This window comes from Myripristis murdjan, chromosome 13 (assembly GCF_902150065.1).
Source record: "Myripristis murdjan chromosome 13, fMyrMur1.1, whole genome shotgun sequence".
NCBI classification, from domain to species: Eukaryota; Metazoa; Chordata; class Actinopteri; order Holocentriformes; family Holocentridae; genus Myripristis; species Myripristis murdjan.
Genome location: NC_043992.1, coordinates 38,649,057 through 38,671,140, shown reverse-complemented (window position 1 = coordinate 38,671,140; position 22,084 = coordinate 38,649,057). Strand labels below are relative to the sequence as shown.

The 22,084-nt window shown below is 41.5% G+C and overlaps 2 protein-coding genes across 4 annotated transcripts in view; one reads left to right on the top strand and one right to left on the bottom strand.

Annotated features, from left to right (window-relative positions):
• Window positions 1–7,471, top strand: part of rasgrp4 (RAS guanyl releasing protein 4) — a 17,224-nt gene extending 9,753 nt beyond the window's left edge. For both annotated transcript variants that reach the window (XM_030067180.1, XM_030067181.1), the window contains 11 exons: window positions 485–658; window positions 829–945; window positions 2,021–2,296; window positions 2,516–2,596; window positions 2,889–2,993; window positions 3,137–3,246; window positions 3,616–3,766; window positions 3,863–3,899; window positions 5,095–5,226; window positions 5,336–5,538; window positions 6,314–7,471. In XM_030067180.1, the coding sequence (XP_029923040.1) occupies window positions 485–658; window positions 829–945; window positions 2,021–2,296; window positions 2,516–2,596; window positions 2,889–2,993; window positions 3,137–3,246; window positions 3,616–3,766; window positions 3,863–3,899; window positions 5,095–5,226; window positions 5,336–5,538; window positions 6,314–6,421 (1,494 nt within the window). In that variant the 3' untranslated portion in view covers window positions 6,422–7,471. The remainder of the gene's footprint in view (window positions 1–484; window positions 659–828; window positions 946–2,020; window positions 2,297–2,515; window positions 2,597–2,888; window positions 2,994–3,136; window positions 3,247–3,615; window positions 3,767–3,862; window positions 3,900–5,094; window positions 5,227–5,335; window positions 5,539–6,313) is intronic.
• On the bottom strand, window positions 7,314–22,084 carry hnrnpul1 (heterogeneous nuclear ribonucleoprotein U-like 1). Of its 2 annotated transcripts, XM_030067179.1 has the most exons (17): window positions 21,998–22,012; window positions 21,924–21,927; window positions 20,554–20,827; window positions 19,192–19,452; window positions 18,240–18,435; window positions 17,555–17,628; window positions 17,320–17,459; window positions 15,206–15,305; window positions 14,979–15,091; window positions 14,263–14,529; window positions 13,252–13,374; window positions 13,016–13,144; window positions 11,487–11,655; window positions 10,414–10,674; window positions 10,137–10,282; window positions 9,240–9,461; window positions 7,314–8,314 (listed from the first exon to the last, which is right to left on the bottom strand). In XM_030067179.1, exons 3-17 carry the CDS (start codon window positions 20,789–20,791, stop codon window positions 8,198–8,200), a joined length of 2,556 nt encoding a protein of 851 aa, XP_029923039.1. In that variant the 5' UTR covers window positions 20,792–20,827; window positions 21,924–21,927; window positions 21,998–22,012; the 3' UTR covers window positions 7,314–8,197. The 2 variants fall into 2 exon arrangements, with proteins under 2 accessions (XP_029923039.1, XP_029923038.1); XM_030067178.1 differs by lacking the exon at window positions 21,924–21,927 and having other exon boundaries at window positions 21,998–22,084.

The following is a 22,084-nucleotide window of genomic DNA, read 5'->3' as shown; positions in this document are numbered from 1 at the left end:
AAATGACACATAATGGAGTGTACTGGCAGGCTTTAGTGGTTTGCGAGTGGGGGATGTTCCTTCAAGGTCACTTATATATACATATATATATAGATATAGATATATAGATATAGATATTTTCCTTTCTTCAAAATCAGACATTTCCTGGTTCATGGTTGCTTGATGTTTAAGTCTGGGGTTATCATGGAAAGCTGCTTTGAGAGTCAGTATGGCAGTGTCAAAAAATATGGATACCACTGCAAGTCATGGATACAAGGTGCAAAATTACCACAAACTATTAGAGTTGTTGTCTGGCCCCAGCAGAAAAACATGGATTTGGTAGAGTATAAATTACTGTATTCTAATATCTAGTAAGATGGGTAATGGCTGTGTGAAATTTGGTATGCATCAGTGTTCTGATGTGGTTGTATACCACAGAGCAAAAACAAACTGCTACTAAGCTGTTGATCTCCTGCCTGGCCGCTGCTGTCCTCTGACCGGTCAGTTCCTGGACTACCGAAGTTACGTGGTGCGAGGCTCGGTGAGGGACAACCCTGCGCTGGAGCGTTCAGTCATGATGTGTAATGGGGTGTCCCAGTGGGTCCAGCTTATGATACTCAGCAGACACACAGCCCAGCAGAGAGCCCAGGTCTTCACCAAGTTCATTCACGTGGCGCAGGTAAACTGGCTGTGGCATCCGAGCATGCCAAAGTTGCCCTCAGTAACATCTAGAACTGCTTAAGAGGCTAAGAGGGATTTTCCTCTGGCTTCCAAGAGCTGTACACGTTGAGTTCTTTTATAGGAAACAATTGACTTTCAGTCTGATAATTCTGTCCTCTTCCTCTGCAGAAACTACGCACTCTACAGAACTTCAACACTCTAATGGCAGTGACTGGAGGCCTGTGTCACAGCTCAATCTCCCGTCTCAAGGACACCTACAACCTGCTGCCTCCGGACATCACTAAGGTACTGTAACATTACACCTAACCATGAATCAGTCCATTGTCGATTGCTTCACTATAGGAAACAATGATAATGAAACAAAATTCTTCAAAATTCTTGCAACATCCTCCTCCACAATGAGCTTTGATGTCATTTTGTTTCTGTGCCAGATCCGCCTGTCTTCTTGTTATGGTGATATTGCTCTTTGTACCTCGGCCAAGGTGGTTTTGTTTTTCTGTCTTGTCTGTAAGCAACATGAATGGATTTCCATGAGATTTGGTGGACAGATAGGCATTGGCCCAAGGAGCAAGGAATTAGATTTTGGCAGTAATCCGGACCTGGGATTTTTTTTCCATAGGATGGTTAAGCCTTTTTTAGCCACAACTATGAAACTAACTTGATATCTTGGTTTCAGTTGCTAAGGGCATGTTCGCAAGGTTAAGTGATAGCAGTCATTTCTAGAACTGTTCAGTGTTTGTGGAGGTTTGTGCTCTTGGAGTGCCTTCTGGTTTCCTTTTGGAGTGCAATGACTTTATATCCCCTTTGAGGTTTCTTTGTAATACAGTTTCTATCCCTTTTTTAATTTATTCTTACTACTTCTATGCGTAAAAAGCAACCTAATCATAATCTCCCAAAATTTCCTGATGTACACTGTAGCCATGACCACCGGGAGAAAAATTATAATTTCACATATTGAGACAAATGCCAGGGTTCCTATTCTGTCAAAATAACATTCTCCATTACTAAAATGTTGAATTTCCATGACTTACACAGATATAGCATGAAGTTCTTTTTCCTTGATCAAAAGTTTAAACACAAATCAAATTACAAGGTCTTATTAAAGATTAGACTTCTAAATCGAAAATAAATTGCATGTTTAGTGAATAACTAATGACTGATTATTTTAAATCGAGGCTGGCAAAATTCCATTGTATTACATGTCTTGTCCAAAGAATTCATTCATTTCCCTGTCATTCCCTGTTTGGAACAGACTTTTCGAAATTCTGTGACTTTCCAGAGATTCCATGATCCGTGGGAACCCTGTGAACATGGTGGCCAACACGTTAACATTTTCCTGCTCGTTCTATCTTCTCGACAGGCTCTGAGTGAGATGACAGAGCTTCTGTCCTCCCGCAGTAACTACAGCAACTACCGGCGGGTTTATAACGAGTGCAGCGGCTTCAAGGTGCCCATCCTGGGCGTGCACCTGAAGGACCTGATCTCGCTGAACGAGGCTCTGCCCGACTATCTGGAGGAGGACAAGATCAACCTGAGCAAGCTGCAGCACCTCTACAGCAACATCAACGACCTGCTGGCCATCCACAGCTGCACGCCGCCCTTTGAGGCCAACAAGGACCTTCTGCATCTTCTCACAGTGAGACACGTTATTTACATATAAAGAAATAATAATGTTGATGAGCACTACAAAGAAGTGGAATTATCTCATTCTACTGGCAGATGTTTGCACTTTAAAAAAAACAAAACAAAACAAGCTTTTAGGACTCAGTATGAGGCATCATCACTATCATCATCAAAATCAGAGACACCCATGAAGAGTGTTGTTCATGTCTTGAATGTTCTCTTCATTCTTCAGCTGTCCCTAGATTTATACTACACAGAGGATGAGATATACGAGCTGTCCTACACCAAGGAACCCAAAAACCCAAAGATCCAGGTCAGTGGAGCTGGATATTCCTCTTTATTTTATCTCATAATTTTGCACCTTTATCTTTACACCATCAGCCTCACATCTGTCTTAATCTTTTTTTCACAAGAGTGGGACATTTGTGCGCTCTGTGGGTGGTGCTTCTTCTGGTACAAAAACAAAAGCACAGACTCAGTGCTGAAATTACATCAAAGTTAGCCACATCAAAGTGTTGTACGTTAGGGAAGTGTGTTATGTGGTGGGTGTTTTTTAACGTGTGCAGTCCTCCATATCTCATCTCTAAGCATGTCTTTGTTCCCAGCCCGTCGCTCCAGTTAAACCACCAGTAGTAGCAGAATGGGGCTCAGGGGTCACCCCGAGGCTCGATCCTGACACCATATCTAAACACGTCAAACAGATGGTGGATGTGAGTATGTAACGCTGGCTCTGTCTGCAGCAACCTCTTGCCTTTCACTTCCTTATTACTGGGTAGGCTAAAGCAGAACTAACTGTTCCTGAGGCGCTCAGCAAGTGAAATTAAACGTGTGCTCCTCCTGTTGCCCCCTGCAGTCCATAATGAAAAACTACGACCAGAACCAGGATGGCTATATTGCCCTGGAGGACTTTGAGAAAATAGCGGCCAACTTCCCCTTCTCCTTCTGTACTCACGAAACTGACAGGTGAGGAAGCTGCAAAGCATGGCCTCTGACCAGGAACACACCAAACCCAACTGACAGCGTCTCATAATTCAGCTCAGTTCACCTCAATTCAGCTCAGCACTACTATAATTATCCCACATGGGCTGATTCAAAGCAAGCGGTTGCAAACAAAGAAAGAGGGGAAACAATGTGCAATATGATAAAAAAGAAAGGGAAATGCTGAATTAAAGGGAAATGTGTCTAAAATGATGCACAAGACATGCAGGCTATAGCTGCTTCATATCAGAATAACAGTATGCCGTGCTTCCTTCCTTCCTTCCTCAGTTCATAGTCACTCACTTTGTGTTTTTCTCTTTTCTTTTCTTTTTTTAACTAAAATTTTCAACCCAGGCAGGGGCAAATTAGCCGTGAAGAAATCACCTCTTACTTCATGAGGGGAATGTCTGTGTGTGCTAAGCTGGGCTACAATTTCAATGACGTGCACAACTTCCACGAAATCACATACAAACGGCCAACTTTCTGTGACACTTGCGGTGGCTTTGTGAGTATCTCTTTGCCATCTGTGTGTTTTTTTTGGGTGGTGACCTTTGTGGTTTTATATGTAAATAATTAAAAACAATGGCCTCTTCTGTTCTAGCTGTGGGGAGTCAACAAACAGGGCTACCACTGTAAAGGTAAGGCGCTTTACATCTGATAAGATCAAGTTAAAGATCAAAGGCCCAAAATGCAGTATTTTCCCCCTGACCATGGAATCTATCCTTTGGCAGAGTTTAGAGTCAACCTGCAAACTGGTTGACCATCAGCCCCAAATTCATTGTCCTTGGTGGTGAATGGAGTCAGTTTGCTGGTGTTCTTGGGCAGGAAATAGTTCCCAACAAAATGTATTGTCTCAGGGGTTATGCATTATGCCGGGTATTTGTTTCATTGTTTTTGGAAAGAGCTATTGCTGTCAGATTTTTCACATGGACATTTTTGATGGCTTGAGCTCCACATGTGAATACCTGTGCAGACTCACTGTAGGTCAAGGCATAAATCAACTAAACTGGTTCACTGGAATTTATGTTTTAAATCAATGCAAAAAAAAAAAAAAAGCTTAATCATAAAATAGAGATTTTGACAATATTACAATGTGGGGAAACAAAGCTGCTGAGCACTCGGTCCAACAAGCCCCAATTCACTCATCTAGACATGCACTCAAAAAAAAAAAAAAAAACCCTACCTTTTCACTCTAGCCTTTAACTAGCTCCTACTTCATTCCACACTATGTTGTCTTTTATTGTTTTATTTGAATCTTTTGTTTTATTTCAAAGTTCTCGTCTTTAGCCTTTTCCTGTTTTAATTCCACCCTGTGCTGTTTTATTCTTTTTGATGTTTTATTTAATGTTTTCAAATGTTCTTTTTATTGTGAAGCACTTTGAGCTGCAATTCTTGTATGAAAGCTGCTATACAAATAAAGTTTTATTATTATTATTATTATTATTATTATTATTAAATCATCTGTCACATGATCAAAGATTCAAAAGATTCAGTTGATTATAGTTGTTTGTGAAAAACAAGAAAATTCTAGACTAAAATTGTCTATTGTGAAAGTTTGAAAAAAATCGAGATTTTAATTTTCGGGTCATGTTGTCCAGCCCTGATGGAAACCTCACCAAATCACACAGAAACTAACTGAACAGACAGATTGCACGAGGTTGAAGAGGGAAATGATCATTTCTTGTATTTGAGGAGAATATTTCCTTTAACCTCTGAGATTATCCATCAATTTCATGCATTTTTTTTTTATCAGAGAAATCAGGTGACAGCCTACACAAGGTCAAATAAAGGGACAGCCCTTCCAATATAATGCCTCATATCTCCCTCCCTCAGACTGCGGGATGAACTGTCACAGACACTGCAGGGATCTGGTGGGAATGGAGTGCACAAAGAAACACAAAGTCTCAGGTGGCTCGTGCCCTTGCACCCCTGCTCCTGACCTCAGAACCAAGGGCAACAGCTGGAGTACGCCGCTCTCTCTCTCTCTCTCTCTCTCTCCACACACGCTCACACACAGCTCTGTCTACACGCTGACCCATGTTCCAGTGAACTGATAACTTGTGTTTCTCTTTAGGTTCAGAAGATGAGGCTTTTGTTTTCCCTCAAAGCAATGAGACAGACCACAGGGGCATTTCTAACAGGAGAAACAACACGGTGGATTCGACGCTGTCTGACCGCTCCACTCAGACGGATCCTGGGGTGTGGATGCCCGACAAAAAGGACAAGAGGGGAAACTACCACAACGCCCATCTCCTGTACGCCTCCCCACAGGGAAAGGTGAGATGTGACCTCAGACAAGGGAAGTGGGCGCTTAAATTCATACTGCGCTTTGGGATAACAGTTTCTCACTCCAGGAAATAATGACTAATCTGACTGAATAATTATCAGAGCCCTCTTCCATACTACATAACTTAGTTTAATATCCCCGTTACACACACACAAACTCAGCAAAGAAGACCCAGGGAATATTATTGCACTGTCCGGCTCTTTTTCCAAGAACTAGATTTATCTCCATTCGCCATTTAGTCTTCAGTCTGCCAGGTGTTCAGAACTTGTTTTTCATACAAGAGAAAAAAAAATCTGCCACAGTGCTGAGATATTACCCCTTGTTTCACTTTTTTTCTAGGAACAAGTACATTTATGTTGAAGCAATGCAAAATAAGGCAGATCAGCCCACTTTTATCAATGACAATAAAATGTTTTAAGCATACCTCAGATTCAAAGGTGTCGCCGCATTTATTATTCTGTTTACTTAGGAAATGAACATAACGCACACAATGGAAAACATGCATGTTTGTTGAACTGGTTATGAGTTTTTTTTTCTAAATTGAGGCTGACAAACTGCATGATATTTAATGACTTGTCCAATGAATTTATTAAATTCCCTGACTTTCCATGTACGGAATAGACTTTCAAGAAATTTCCTGACCCTCGGGATCCCCAATTTGCCAATTCTGGACAATAACTGCTCCATAAATTTTACGGGAACATGCATGCTTTAAGCGCCAGTGGAGTTTAGTGAATTCACTCTGCTCTCTCCTCTATCCTCCAGGCGAACACCCTGCCCCACAGAACCCGAGGCTCCTCCATGCCTGTTAGCCTGCTGGAAAAGATGGAAGAGCTGCATCTGTACAAAGACAAGAGCAGAGAACCAGACTGAGCACTTGGTCTCCTGCAGCTTCCCACACGGACATGAAAAGACCAAGACACTGCTCAAACCTGTGTCAGACTGTTGGCCTTGACTTACAGCCGGCGATACTAGAATGAAAGCCAGTTCTGATTTATGAACTCCTTCACATTTCAAGTGTGATTCTAAGACTCCCCCCCCCCCCCCCCCCCCCCCCCCCAACCTTGTCAATAGTTTGGCTCTGACTGTTTAGAATAAATATAACCACTTGGGATGTTTTGGTTCATGCCATTTCTCACTGCCAAACAGGAAAATTCTGTCTGTTCAGGCATCAAAAAACCTGTTTTCCTAACTTATGACCGCCTGATTTCACTGCAAGGTGACTTCATTCTTTGGTGCTAAGCTTCTTTTCTAAGGCCTCAAACCATTTGGTTATAACAACAATGAAATAAGGGTTTCCCATTACATACACAGCTGAAGCAAGGTGGATATTAACACTAGCCTCCAAGCATATTCTGGTCAGTTCTGAATGTGGCAACTACATTTGCCAACTATACTTGTGAATTTCCATTTTGGAGAAAGGCTTGTGTGTGTGTGTGTGTGTGTGTGTGTGTCTATGTATATACACACACACACACACACACACACAGAGAGAGAGGGAGAGAGGTTTTTTTTTTTTTTTTTCCCTAATTTGTACAAAACTGCAATCAAGATTCAGCGGGACTGCAATAGAGCATATTTCAGAAACTGGCACATCATTTTTAGCTAAATGCTAAATTTTTTTTTTTTTTTTTTATCCTTTTGATGTCAATCATATTACTTGAGAAAATCCTCCGAGAATGAGCAATCAAACTGTGTGTGTGTGTGTGTTGTATCTCACTAAACTCAGTGGTACCGAAAAAAAAAAAATGATCTTGAGAATTTCAACAGGCGTATACAATTGCTTTTATTGTATAAAGACACAGAGCTTGGGTAACTGGTCATAATCAGATTTACATTATCTGGTAGAAAAAAAAAGATCTGACAGAACAAAATAGAACTACTAGACTCGATGAACAGCAATCACAAAAAGTTAAAAAAAAAAAGAGTGCACACACAACTACAATGGGAGTGGCAAAATATTTTACTTAATCAAAGACTGTATGGACGATTAAATACTTCAGTATCAACAACTATAAAAAAAAAAAAAAAAGTTACATAATGTTGAATTCTATTGGGCGTAAATTAAAAAAATAAACCCAAGGTGGTCACTCGGTAACTAAAAGTAAAAAGCAGAAAAATAAAGAGCAGGAGGGAAAAGGGGCTATGAAAGGGAAAAGCATGCATTTTGTTCTTGGCTAAGCTCAAAACAAGCAAAGACAGCTGTATCTTTTCTTCCCCGTCACTTTTTCTCCTCTACCTTATATGTGTCCCAGGAATATACAATTTATTCTTTAATATGTATAAAATGTGGAGTTTGCAATTCAGACGTCCACATTCAATGCATAATGCTGGATAACTTTCATAACATGTTTTGAACATCCAACAATACTCTACCACCACACGATCATTGCTTCGTTAGAGTAAGACTTCATTCGGTAAAAAAACAAAACAAAACAAAACAAACAAAAAAAAAATAGATATCAAACTGTATACATCTTATGTGTACACTGATTGGAAGGGAATGAATGCTACTGTATTTAACAGGACAAAGACAGTTAAGGGCAGCAAGTGTATCTGGGACTAAACAAATCAATTAACTGTAGAGGGCAAGTTGGATGTTCAGGATATCAGGATACAGGTGAGTGGAGGCGCAGAAGCAGAGCTGAGTTACTGGGATCCGGATGACGAGCCTTGGCTGCCCTGTCCAGAGTAGCCGCCGTACTGGCTGTAATACTGGTTCCACTGGCTCTGGTTCTGGTAGTACTGCTGCCACTGCTGAGCATACTGCAGGGAGAGGCACAAAGTGAACGGAAAATAAGGGTCTGCTCACACAATTACACATTTTCATACTCATGCATTTTTATGATTCATTTTAATGTAGGTGGAGTAGAAGGTTACTTTCAGAAGGGCAATGCTCTTCACATTTTTTCCCCATGAGCAAAGCAGCACACTTCTAAAAGTTAATGCGGGGTTGGATGCTAAAAACCTGTGGACCCACACTCCACTGTTTTGTTTTGTCATGGTCTAACAAAATACACCAAGACTAACGTCAATATAGCATTTCTGTGAACTCTCTGTATTCAGTTAGAAGTGGTGCTCCACAAATGCAGGAGAAACTATAAAATTAAAATAAATTTTATGATTTGGTATTACCGTATTTCACCAATTAATCGCCCGGCCGCAAATATCCGCCTGGTTCTTATAAACGCCTGGGGTCTGCACCCATTTTGCGTATTAAACGCCCACCCGAATAACCACCAGGGCGATTATTTGCATTATATTGAGGTAACCCAAAATAAGGCTACTCACCTTATTTTTAGCTGCACAATAACAGTGCGGCACTTCCGTTTTCTGTCAAAATAAGAGCGCTAGCTAACGTTAGAACAAAAGGGTGTACCATAATCTTAAATCAACCGACTGAAAATATATTGGACAGCAGCTGTCATCACGACAATGTCCTGGTGCAAAAATAAATAAAGGCCTGCAGCGAATAGCCGCCTGGTTCTTTTAAACGCCCGGGGTCCAAGTCGATTTTGCATATTAAACGCCCGGGCGATTAATTGGTGAAATACGGTATCTAAAGTAATGATTATGAAGTCATCACCACAAAGACTGGTACCTGTGACATTACGTGAAAAAGCTCAAGAAAAGTTTTTTTTATGAGAAATTCAAAATGCAAATCTTTAAAATCTTCAAAATGCTTCACTACCTGCTGGTATTGTTGGTTGTAGCTCTGTTGCTGCTGCTGCGGCTGCTGCTGCTGCTGCTGCTGCTGCTGCTGCTGTGGTTGCTGCTGCTGGCTGTACGTCTGTCCAGTGGCAGGTGTCTGACTGTAGCTCTGGCTGTATCCTGGGTACTGACTGTAGTTGCCATAGTAACTCTGGTTGTAGTTGCCCTGGTTGTACCCTTGATTGTAGCTCTGGTTGTAGCCCTGAGAGTGAAACATAAATTTCAGTTAATTAACATAAAAGGCTTCCGACATAGGTTTGAACTACATATTAAAATTCTATCAGTCTTGTGATATGAAACTAGGTATCATGTAGAGCTGACCTGAATGCTGCTAAGCTTCAATCACTACCATGATAAGAGACAGGAAAAATCAGTTTTCAAATGTTTTTTCTCCTTTTTAAAAGCGAACACTGCATTTTGTCCTGCTCCAGAGACCTCTCACCTGTCCCTCATTTATTCCATCATAGACTGACAACCTCACACTGCATCCCACGACCCCCCCCACCCCTGTCACAGTGAAGCTTCAAATTCAACCAAATAATTGCCACCAAAGCTTCAAAGTCCAACACAAGGTACTCGGGACAGCCCTAGAGTCATCTGGGATTCTGGATACTGTGATATGCTCTAGTCTCGTGCTGTCTCGTCCACATTTTAAAGGCTGCAGGTTACAGCAAAGGATGCAATTTTCTGAACTCAGTAACTGTTCTATTATGGGCCTCTACCTGCTTGGTCACCATATCGTATTATTAATTAGTGTTTATCAAAAACCTTAATAGCTTATGAAAACACCAATACCTGTCCCTGCAATATCTATAGAGGCATTTGTCAAAGATATTGTGACGTTTTATTTTGTACATGTCAAGGTCAAAACAGGCACCTGGTTGTATCCTCCCTTGTTGTAAGAGACTGGTCGATTGTAGCTTCCTGACTGCTGGTTGCGGTTGTATCCGCCTCGTCCGTTGGAGCCTCCATCACGGTAGTTGTTGCCCCAACGGTTCTGGTTGTAGCTGCCCCGATTGTAGCCTGGCAAATCAACAAGGCAGGGCATCAAATAACCACACACACACTTCATGGTAGCCTTAAATGAACTACATACACACTGCCAATTGCACAGATGGATACACAGTGTGAGGTAAAGCTGACCGTCCCCTCACCTCCTCTGTATCCATTGCCTCCATTCCCACTGCGGTTCTGGTAGCCACCGCGGTTGTCACGGTTGTCATAACGCTGGAAGCTGCCACTACCGCGGCCACGGAACCCGCCCTGCCTGTTGTCAAAACGTTTGTCAGGGGGCGGGCCGGCCCTGCGGCCCTCCTCATTGTACTGCTTCACCAGCTTGTCAGCCTCCTCGCGCTGCAGCTCGACAAACGTCACGTCATCCAGGAAGTCGCCACGATCAGGGAGAGTAAAGTTGGCTTGGAGAGTGACAGAGGTAACCACAGGAGGAGCAGAGAGAGTGACAGGCCATCCAGCAAGAGAGGGATGGAGACAGAGAGAGAAAGACAGAAAAAGAGGAGGGGGAGGGGGTTGTAGTGAAGACCAGAGCAGCCACACCACCGGAAGACAAAATGAAACATAATTATTACCATACAGAGGCAGTGGAGCTCATAGAGAAAGAAACTAAGAGCAGATAGATGAATGCAGATGACAATGTGTTTGGCGGGGTAGGGAACAAACATCCCCTCCAGGGGAACATGGAGGAAACATTTGCTCAAGCAAACACAGGAGAGGGAGACTTGAGTACAGGGGGAGGGGGAAGGGCACAAAGAGGACAACTAGAAGGTGGGTGAGAAAAGGATATGGCACTGCAAACCAAGGACTGCTGATGTAATGTTGTTACAAATGAACTTCCAACAACTTCAGCAATTTTTAGCGTGACTGCTAGTAAGTTTGCCAAGAGCCAGTTAGGTAACATCCTTTTCACGGAAGCTAACCACGCAATATCAGTTACAATATTACGTTAACATGACTTGAACTTGCAGACCCAAGTCTCAGTTTGCAGTGCATCAGGAGGAAGTTTGTATGGCAAGTGGAAGAAAGAGGGCAAAATAAGGAAGAATCAAATTCATGTGGACTGTTAAAAAATTTCCAGGTCTGAAATCTGGCCAGAGGCTATGATGGGGGGGAGGGGGAAGGGGGCTTCTTCCAAGTTTGATTTAGAGACAAAACATAGAAAAAGTAAAAGTAGATCTGGTGTTTTGTTGGTTGTTTTCCACAGCATTCCTACCTTTCATTTCTAAAACAGCATGATCGGGCACATCCTTCCCCTCCTCACCAGTTTGCTTTAATGTTCGTTCTTTTAAATCCTCGTCCGTGGGACAAATTACAATAGCCTTGCGTTGAAAACCTTCAAAAGGACGCATTTTTCGTCTCTGGGCTGATCCATATACATTTGTCTAGCAATGGTGACAAGAAAGAAGTAGAAGCTTGTTTGTTATTGTTTACTTGTTGTAATGGCTTTCCACTGGAAGGAAGCTGGAACCCTGCAATAATCAAGTGAGAGAGGTTTGGCTTGGTTGTCAGTCTACGTGTTTACTCAGTTACTAATGGCCTCTCATCACTCCACAGACTTACCTCGCAGTCTGAGCACTCGTGTCCTCAGTGGCAATCAATGTTTAGAATAGAGGGGGGCCCGTAAATACCTAAACTAACTTTCTATTCTCTCAGCAACTTAATATCAACACTGTACAACACAGAAAACTGCTAAAAATCTATCAAAACAATCTATGATGTAACATTACATATTTGTGTGCCTATTATGCCTTCACCCTGTGCTAATGTTTTGTGTCAAAACTCAATGTTACACTACTTTTTACCATCTCACACTCCGACATTGCTCGCAATCTCTCTATCTCCAAGTTAACCACATATCTCTGCTTTCTAAATCCACAATGTAAACTTTGAGAGCATTTCATTATTTCCTTTTCTTCACATTTGCCTGGATGATTCATAAGAAAATTCATAGTCCGTTTGCACACAATCTGATAAACTTACCATCTTATGACTCAAAACGGCGCCGCGCGATGGACAAAGCCAGTAACACTCGACATCTGACATTTCTGCCTCGGCCCCCCCACACTTACCTTGACTTACCTCATCTTCATTCGATTTCTAGTCCCAGTTAAGACAACAACAGACAGATATAACCTACCTGCCAATACTCACAGCTCCTAAGGACAAGACACGGTGGCACCATTTGACCCACCTACCTTTGATTTAGCATTTGCTGAGCACGAGGTTCTGAAAAGCTAAAACTGGTTAGTTGTCACTTACCTTCAGGGTCAATTTATTTTAAAAACACTCAACAGTTCCATGTATCTAACTGTTAAATATAGCTTTTTTAAAAAAAGCTATCAACTCTGTCTTGTTAAATTACCATAGCAACAGAAGGTGTTTTTCTTACTCACCAGGCAGAGCTTACTTGTTTCTCAACATCTTTACATAGTCATGGTTTACTTGTACATTGTTGAAATTCACAGGACAAACAATACTGTATTATGACAAAAAATAGAAAGTACAAAATATACTGATAGATGACAACATGAAAGATTCTGTCACTTATGAGAGCCATTATTCATTTTCTTTTACAATACATGACAAGCAAGTGACAAGAGGCTGATCAATGCTTCTTCTACTCTATCATACATAGAGCCCCCCTGAAAGATAAATAAATAGTCCATTAGAGAGAGTGATCATTAGGGCACATTGACTGACTATGGTGTGTATCAGAGCAGAGTGTGGGTGGGAGGGCAGTACCTGATCCAGGATGTAGTTGCGTCTCTTGCGGGCAGCGATCTCAATCAGCCGGTTCAGACACTGGGTGGCCTGCTGAATCAGGATGTCCCAGCGCCCGGCGTAGTTCTTCTGGCGACGAAGACCCATCACCTGCACAACAGACAGGTGATGAAGTTAACTGGCATACTGTAGTGGCGTAAAAACCATCTACGTAGCTACATTTATTTTCTTCCTCAGAGGCACCAGTTTGATCTGACCTTCATCTTGTCCATGATGGCGTTGGTTCCCAAGATGTTGTATTTCTTATCAGGGTTGCTCTGAGCGTGCTTCATGGCCCATGTGGTCTTCCCACAGGCTGGCAGGCCAACCATCATCAAGATCTGAAAGTTAGCAGAGAAAGCAAAATGGTCAATTCCTCCTGTGTTTTCTCCTAAACTACTCCGTAAAATACTTCCAGATGTATCAGATGCATCGGCAGTGTATCCAAAGTGGATCCCAATTCATGTAATTCTCTATTGAGTACTGTCAAGGTCACATGGCAGAAAAATCCTTGTGCAAATGTATACTCTTCAAATATCTTTTCGCACAGACTCTTAAGATGTACCGAATTATGAGTTATGTGTCAATTATGACTTATGAGTTATTAAGCCAATTATGAATGATCAATAATGGCATAACCAAATAAATGCAATTTATATAGATTTCCTGTGCCTTTCATTTTTCAGTTTCAAATTCAAGGGTACAGTTTACACACCTGAGGGTAGGGTTTGTAAATCTTTTTCCCCCCCTCCAACCACGAGGGGGTAGGAGGGGTTCTGCATTTCTGTGTAAATGATTGCCACGTGAAATTTTGTTCATCCGGTGAGTACCTACTGAAGGAATTTTCTCTGTAGCTGTCGGTCACATTTAGTGCCCTTTGAGCTGTTCGCTGTATTTGTACTGACACTGATAAGACGTACCGCCACTACCCTACCAAGGCCATAAGTCAAGGGCATGGCAGACACAGGGAGACAAGGGACAAGGCCAGGCAGATTGACGCCTTCCACAAACACAGAGCTGTTGACCTCTATCACACTTGGGTAAGGATATCTAATTGAAATGAGGCATGCCTTTGAGCAACCCTCAGAACTGGTGTGGTACTACAGTGTTTGCACTTGTAGTGCTCATACTCTTCTCATCGGCTGAGCATCAATAAACATCCTTTGCTTAACACAGGCTCCTTCACTCGGAGAGCTGAACAGAGTCTTGCTCTTTTCCATCACACCTACCTCACATTCAGATTTACTGGCGGGTCCCACGGTGCCCCTGGTTTTGTCCTCCATGCTCATGTTGTGGATGAAGGTGTAGCCCTCTGGTTTGGGGTAGTAAGGTTGCTGCTTCTGGCCAAAGTTGAACTCAACAGCACAATTCTTCACCAGAACGTGAGGGAACAGGGCGCGGCCTGCCAGTGCCTCCTTGGTGACCCGGAAAGCCACATCCAGCCACACTCCATTCTTAGAGAAGGCCATCTTCACCTCATCACCACTCTCAAAGTCCTGAAATTGTAGTTGTGAGAGGAAAAGGGGAATCTTCAACCTTGAACTCTTGCAACACTTGTTATTTTGCCACATAAATGGCCAAAATTAACATTATGTGATCATAAATTATTTTGATACTGGCTCACCATATATGCTAGAATATGCAAAAATCACATATTCAATCAAATTGATGCTCAATGCATTCAAGTGCTCAGTATGACAAAATTGCAATTTATTCCCTAGTTTGTTTCAGATTTCACCAGATGTCAATTTCAAAGGTTTCCATTTTGTTTTTCCTAAATTCAAAGGGTTAATCATCAATTTAGACAACAGAACTGTTATCACACATTGATAACATTATTTCATTAAGATGTGATTCTACTGAAGGACATAAAAAAACACTGCACACTGATAAAAGAATAGTCCTGAATCACTGCCCTAACACAACACCCAACTCAACTACTTACAATGTAACAGCCAATGACATCATTTTCACCAAACTTCTCTCCATAATCTGCAAACTTGCAGTCACAGGATTTCTTTCCTGTTCCTCCATATCCGTAGGAAAAAGGTTCCTCGCCTGGAATGCAGCAGAACAAAACTCGTTTCTGTTTAAGACCACAGCTATCCATGAAAATACGATGGCGCTGCATCATGCCAAAACTAAATGTGAATATTAGCACTCGGGGCTCACCAAGCTGAGTGCTGCAGGTGTTCAGGGACCATCCGATTCTGACGACGTGGGGGTCTGGTTCACTGGCAGGCAGGTGCTTCACGGGGATGTCCTCATTGACCTGAAGGGGCGAGTCAGGACAGAAACTCAAACAATCGTCCAGAGGCCTACCAGTGAACGCAGGTAGAGCCTGATTTCCACAATGTAGAAAACATCGTGGACTTTGATAATGAAAACAGAATCAAGTGTAAAACACAGAATGTTGAAGAATTTGCCCAAATGTGGTTGCAATTCATTAATATTGGTTTTATAACTACTGAGGCACTTTCTTTGATTAATAATTTTTTATTGAATTTATGAAATTTTATTCATCCACCACATAATGAGACACTGTCTGATGACAGCATGTGCTTAAATCGTGAAACACAGAATACAGTCAAAATAAAACAGAAAACACAGATTCTGGAAAATTTCTCAAACAAATTTCACAGGGCCTAAACTAAACTGCACCCTGGGAAGAGTAGCTTTTACGCTGTAACAGCTAATGGGGATCCAAGCAAACAATAAATAATAAACTAGAAGGCAGCCTGTATGGACTAAACAGAAAGCTCCAGACTCCACACCTTAACTCAGTGTTCTAGATATCTCTGCTTGTGGTGGATTATGAATTAATTATTCTGACAGTGATTTGTCCAATGGAATCTAAAAGTAAAGCAATATGTTTAAGTTCACAGACTGCATCATATTATCTCTACAGAGTGTTGGGCAGCATAACACATCTCTGTTGACTGAAAAGTTACTCTTTACAAACACTGGTGGATGGAGCAAACTGCAGAATTTTTAGTTTCACTTTAACAAAGAAAGCTTCTGACAAAGTGTGTCATGTGCTATGAGCGCTATGAATAGCAATGAGTGTAATGGTGCTATTGTGCTGGTCTGTGCATAAAAAAACAAATTTCATAACCAGCTATCTGTGAGATTTGATAAATTAGAGATCCTTTCTGCTGTTGCTTCATGTAATTTGTGTCATATGGATGACTGTGTATTAATCATACATGGCGCTCCCTTGTGGCGATGCAACCTTGTCGCAACCTTGAGTTTCACTTGTCATGTCATGAAAAGACCGTAATAACAGTATTCATCACAACAGCGTCATTACTGGAAATGATTTTAGCTTAGTACATTGTGAAACTGATGCACCACCCACTCACTATTTCCAGCATATAAACTTTATCTATATAGCACTTATCTAGAAGCAGTGCTTTATAAGAGGACATCACAACAAGAAGAGTAAAAACACTCAAGTGACCAGAATCATAACTGCATGAAATCAAGTGTGTAAAAATGGTTTCTAAAGCCCTGATGAAGATCTACAGTGGCTGGATCAAGCTGGCTTTTAATAATTTAGCCACTACAATCAAAGCTTTTCGATATTTCCTTCCTCACGGTACAGTGCCTGGATCGCCCTCTTGTCTGAAGGACTCTGTTTTCCCTGTTTCCAAGAGCACCTGACATTTGTGACCTTTGTTTAATCACATACAGCAAACAGTCATCTTTCTTCTGTTTGTCTGTAAAAATGTGTTTTATGCAGTGACTTAAAAGCTGGAACTAACTGAACTACCCTGGGTTCTACAGACAAGCTCTTTTATGGTCCAGTGTCCCTAGTGGAAAATTTAACTTCCAAGTCTAGACTTCAGTCTAAACAGTCAGAGCAACTGAAGCAGACCTGCCAACCTTGAAGAAATTTTATGTGTAACATGCCCCGATATCTTCACCGACAGCTGTCAAGACATGAAGCGCTCTGATTGGTCGAAAGCTTTTCACTCCACTTACGCGCAGATCTCTGTGGCAGAATCGACTTCAGAGTGATAACTTGCATAGAAACTGAAACCAGCGAAATGCGAGATGCAACAATATGCGTACCTGTAGAGCATCGAATCGTACCAGCACACTTTGAGGTCAAAATGCGTGCCCGCTACGCAAAGCGTGTACAGGTTGGCAGGTCTGCTGAAGGCCAGGCTTTACAGGTCAGTATGTTGGGGTCAAGACACTCTGCACGTATTTTGTGGCAAACCTCTAAGTCTAGCTTTGAGAGTGTCTCCTTGGAGGAAAGCATATCATCTACTGTGTAATACCTTCATCTCATAGCAGACGCGGCCTCTGGTGACACCGTGTGTGGCTCGTGCTCCAGCCCACAGGTAAGCGAAGCCCTCGATCGTGAGCGGGTAACCGCTGTAGCGATCTCGGGACACTTTGAAGTGCAGATCACAATTGTCTGAAAAACAAAATTTTGTGTAATTACACATTTTTTCCAAAACTTGGCATTATTCTTCACAAGTTATCTTAATTGCTTTAAACCGTCTTACTTACATGTATCAATTGTAACAAGGGTGTTATCAATGTTCTCTTCCTCATCTTCGGCAGGAGGCTGTGGTGTGCGGGACCTGAAAACACAAGCAGATTAAACCGTCAACTCATGTCGCACTCACTTGCAAGGACCTTTTCAGCTTCTCTTCAGAAGCACTCCCCCACAGTTTCAAAAAATCGTGGAGGAAACCCCGAGTTAGCTGACGAGCAGAATGTTAATGAATAATTCTGACAATGAATTGATCATTTTAGCCATTTATCAAGCAAAAATGTTTAACATCTGTTGATTACAGCTTCATAAAGACCACTAAGATTCTAAGATTTGTTTGCTTTTCTCCACTGATGCCATTCTAAAATTAACATTCAGGTTATTATGCAGCTGGTCAGAGAGAAAGCAATTTATATATAAAAAAAAAAAAAAAAAAAAAAAACATTTGGGCTCTGCTAACTTCAGATGTGCATCATTATTTTTAGAACTTAAACTAAATTAATGATCAGAAAAATAATCAACAGGTTAATCAACAATGGAAAAGAATCATGAGTTGCAGTTCTACTTTTGTTTGCTTGTTATTTTAGTGGCCCGTGAGATTGAAATTCATCCTACTGCTGCACTTACCGTTGTCTACACTTGATGAGAGCATCTTAACACCTAAAATGTTAACTGTAAACAGATTTATGATAAGCACACCTCTTGTCCTCGCGGTGCTCGTAGTAGCCGTAGCCCCTGTTCTCATCGTAGGGTCTCTTGCGGCTGTGATGTCCTGATCTGTCTGCTTCCACTTTGATTTGCTCAGCCTGCTGGGCCTCTTGTGCCTCCCACTCATTGGCTGGCTCTTGCTGCTCCTCTGCACTCTCGTCTTCCTTTTTGATCTCTACTTTGATTTCTAAAGCCATAAAGGGAAAATGGCAGTCCGGTAAATGTTTAAGGACCATACCAGTGATTTTGCATGTTTAACATAGCATCCACAAAATGTACAGAGTGCATATTTCTGCTAATATTTACCCCAAGCAGTCACAATTCAGAACTTCAATATCATTTTTCCAACATTTTATCCAACCATTGGATTCCATTCATTCCACTACAATATTAAAATTAACTTTCTGAAACTTTAAACTTTCTTTATAGAAGCATTTCATCACCATGGTTTATGAATGGTGACGACCACAGAGGCAGAACATTACAAGGTGGGTGTTTCAACTAAAAATTCAAATCTAAAAATGAATGAGTGAATTAGAACCATTGTGAAATCTTTAGCACGGAAAATGCAAAATGGTTTGTTGCGATGTAAAATGTGGGTGTTGTCCTTGAAGTGTTTGTCATTTGTGGACTTTAACATGGCAACGGGAAGGGTAAAAAAAAAAAAAATCAAACTACTAAAACACTGAATACAAGTTAAATTCTTCTGTGCCTGCTACGTTTGTTCATGACAGCAAACACTCTGGGGGATAACTGGATATCATCTTAAGGTCCTCATCTCTTCTAATAATATAGATAACTTATACGGTAGATAGCTTGTGAATATAAAGATTTACTGGGCATCAGGACATGTAGATCAAGTAAGAAGGACTTTCCTGTAAATAAACACTGTGAAAAACACCCAATGTATTGCAAGTCAAACAAAATAATTGCCAAACATCACCTTGTTTGTTCTCGGAGGGCTGCTCCTGTGGCTCCTGCTCAGGCTTGGCTTCAAACTCTGGCATGCTGACATCTGCTGTGAAGTCTGGCATGCCTTGGCCTGCATCTGAAGCCAGCTGACTTTCATAAGGCTCACCTTCTGCCTCCTCTGCCTCCTCTGCCTCTTCTGCCTCCTCTGCCTCATAATTTCCACCTGAATCTTGATCCTCGTACTGCTCCTGCCCCTCGTATTCATCTCCTTCGCCAACATCTTCAGCTTCTTCTGCATGTGAAAGGGGATAGAAAAAAAATCTGAATTTCAGTTTTGGCTTACCACTTATGAAGTTAGTCATCTAACCATGTAAAACTAAACTCAGCATGCTTTTGACAAACTTCCACATGATTCACTCTGGCAGCGTTTCGCTATTTAATTTGATTTCAACATCAATTATGATGGATAAGTTCAAGTATATTGGGCCTGCACAATATGGACAAAATTTCATAACTCAATATTTATGTTGAATATCTTGACAGTGACATGATATACGATATGACTATGGGTTCACACTTATTTGAAATTTTAAGTGTAACAATGGCAACAATTAATAAATATTCTCAAAAAAAAAAAAAAAAAACACAACAACACCAAATGGACGTACAAAGTGCAGTTACTTCACAAAGCATTTTATTGATCAGAACAGACCAATCACTATCTTAGATTATATTAAAATAAATAAAAAAAAAAAAAAATCAAACATTTTGCTGCAACCTCTGCTTCCACACAATGCTTCAACAATATACAGTTATTATTTAGTGTAACAACAGTGGAAACAGAGCATTCTTTAAAAAACAGAAAAAATACTTACTGGATGTAGAAAATTCATTAACTTGAGAAAATATTTCTTAATCAGAACATATCAATCAATGTCTTATGCTAACCCTAACCCTGTGGCTTTAAGATATTAATATTGCTTATTTTCATATAATATAACAATCTATAATTCAGCCCTAAAGCACACTACGTGATGTGTCATTTTGCAAATTTTATTTTTATGCCTTGTTTTAAATCATTATTTTATGTTTATCACTTCTTTGCTGTTTGTGTTTACATGTTATTCATTATGTGTGCTGTATTTTGACCAGATTTCCCTTGTAAAAATAAGTTGTCCTGAATTCAAAAAAAAAAAAAAAAAAAAAAGGTTAAATAAAATAATTTTACAAAAAAAATTCCCCTCAAGTTATGCAAAATGAAGACTCTAATGGATTTGTACTTAAGAAAAATAAAGACGGGGGACATTCACTAAACAATGTGACCACATGTGCAGCACAGGGGGTTAAAGTGTTATGATTTACTCTTGCTGACAAAAAAAGGTCAATAACTCACCTTCGCCCTTTTGGATGTCGTCTCCATCCTCTTCCCCCTCATAGTCCTGGGAGTAGTCAGCCTCCGGATCCTCCGGTGGTCCAGCCCCTTCCTCTAAGGAGTCAGCCTCAGCCTCAGCCTCCAGAGCGGCTCTCAGCCTCTCCACCAGGTCCGCCTTCAGGCCTTTAGTGTCCAGGCCGCGGCGCTGAAGCTCCTCTTTCAGCTCGTTTACTTTCAGTTTCTTTACGTCAACACTCATAGTGTTTCGATTTACTGTGGCCCCTTTTCGCAGTTTCTGCAAACACAAATGAAAACACGTTGAAAACACGTTGAAACCCTGCAGAAGGCTGTGCAGAGCTGCAGAGGACTTTCAGGCTGAGCGCTGCAGAGGACTCTCAGGCTGTGCAGCGCTCAGCTTCTTGGCGCTCGTTAGCAGGGTTGCCAAGTCCGCGTTTTTTCCGCCAAATTGGGCTACTTTTTAAGTGTTGCTGCAGGTAACAAAGTTTGTCCGCGGGTTGGGCTTGGGCAGACCCGTGGCATACAGATGATGAATAATGCCTGTGAATAAAGATTCATATTTTGAATGACTAATGAAACCTGCTGCCACGACTTTGAGCCCACCAGAGAGATGCTGGCCTTGTTCAATACAGTTCTGTATGACAGGGATCTCAACATGTCTAAAAAGAAACTGGACAGCGCTGTAAATAGTTCAAGTTCATGGAGTTTTTTCCCGTTCTTTTTTATGTTGGAGACAGCCAGCAGTTTAACAGGTGAGCTGAAATGATTTTCAATTGCCTTTGCCTGGGAAATTGCCTTTAATGTTTATGATGTTATTTTATAGATATTATAGTGCATTTTGCAATTATAGCAATGCTGTTGGACTTCAAAAGCAACATATATGGATTTTTATGGGCATATTTTGAGTTCTGGTATTGGGCTGATTTTTGGGCCGTTATTATACCCGGTCGGGCGGGTTTTGGGCTGGTTTTAAGTTGCTGTTTGGCTGCTTTTGTCTCACAGACCTGGCAACCCTGCTCGTTAGCAACTATGCTAGCGCGTTAGCATGTTTAGCTAGGTCGGCGGTGCTAGCTAACAGGTTACCACTCCGTCATACCGCGGTCAGCTAGTTAACCACAACCACTCCTGCATTTTAGGCTCAATGGCCCACCGCATCCATACCATAATAGTTTTGCGAGTTAAAAGCACCACCGCATAATCTGTTAATGTTCGCGCCGAGTTAGCGTTGGCGATGTGAGGCTAACGCGGCTAGCCGTGCTAGCGCAGCGTTAGCAGCCGACAGCCGCTGCAGGACGCGTTAATCTTCAGCACCTGATTACGGAAAACCACAAGATCCGCTGCTGCGTTTCAGCGTGCAGTGTTTTAATTGATGCACTGCTGACTCTGTTTACGGCGCAGCGCTAACACAACTTACAGTTTTTGAAAAAAAATATAGGAAAAGGCCTACCTCCTCTCACACGAGTTGCGCGGGTCAACTGTGGTAAAACCTCGGGAGTGTGCTGCCGCCCCCTGCCGGCAGGAAGTAGACCGTGAC

Bases quoted from the DNA above. Each gene is read 5' to 3' on its own strand.
- hnrnpul1 (XM_030067178.1), bottom strand. From the start codon at position 20,791: ATGAGTGTTGACGTAAAGAAACTGAAAGTAAACGAGCTGAAAGAGGAG. The intron at 15,092-15,205 runs GTGAGCCCCGAG...GCTGCATTCCAG, and splicing joins CACCTGCAGCACTCAGCTTG to GCGAGGAACCTTTTTCCTAC. The intron at 14,530-14,978 runs GTAAGTAGTTGA...CTACAATTTCAG, and splicing joins ATGTCATTGGCTGTTACATT to GACTTTGAGAGTGGTGATGA.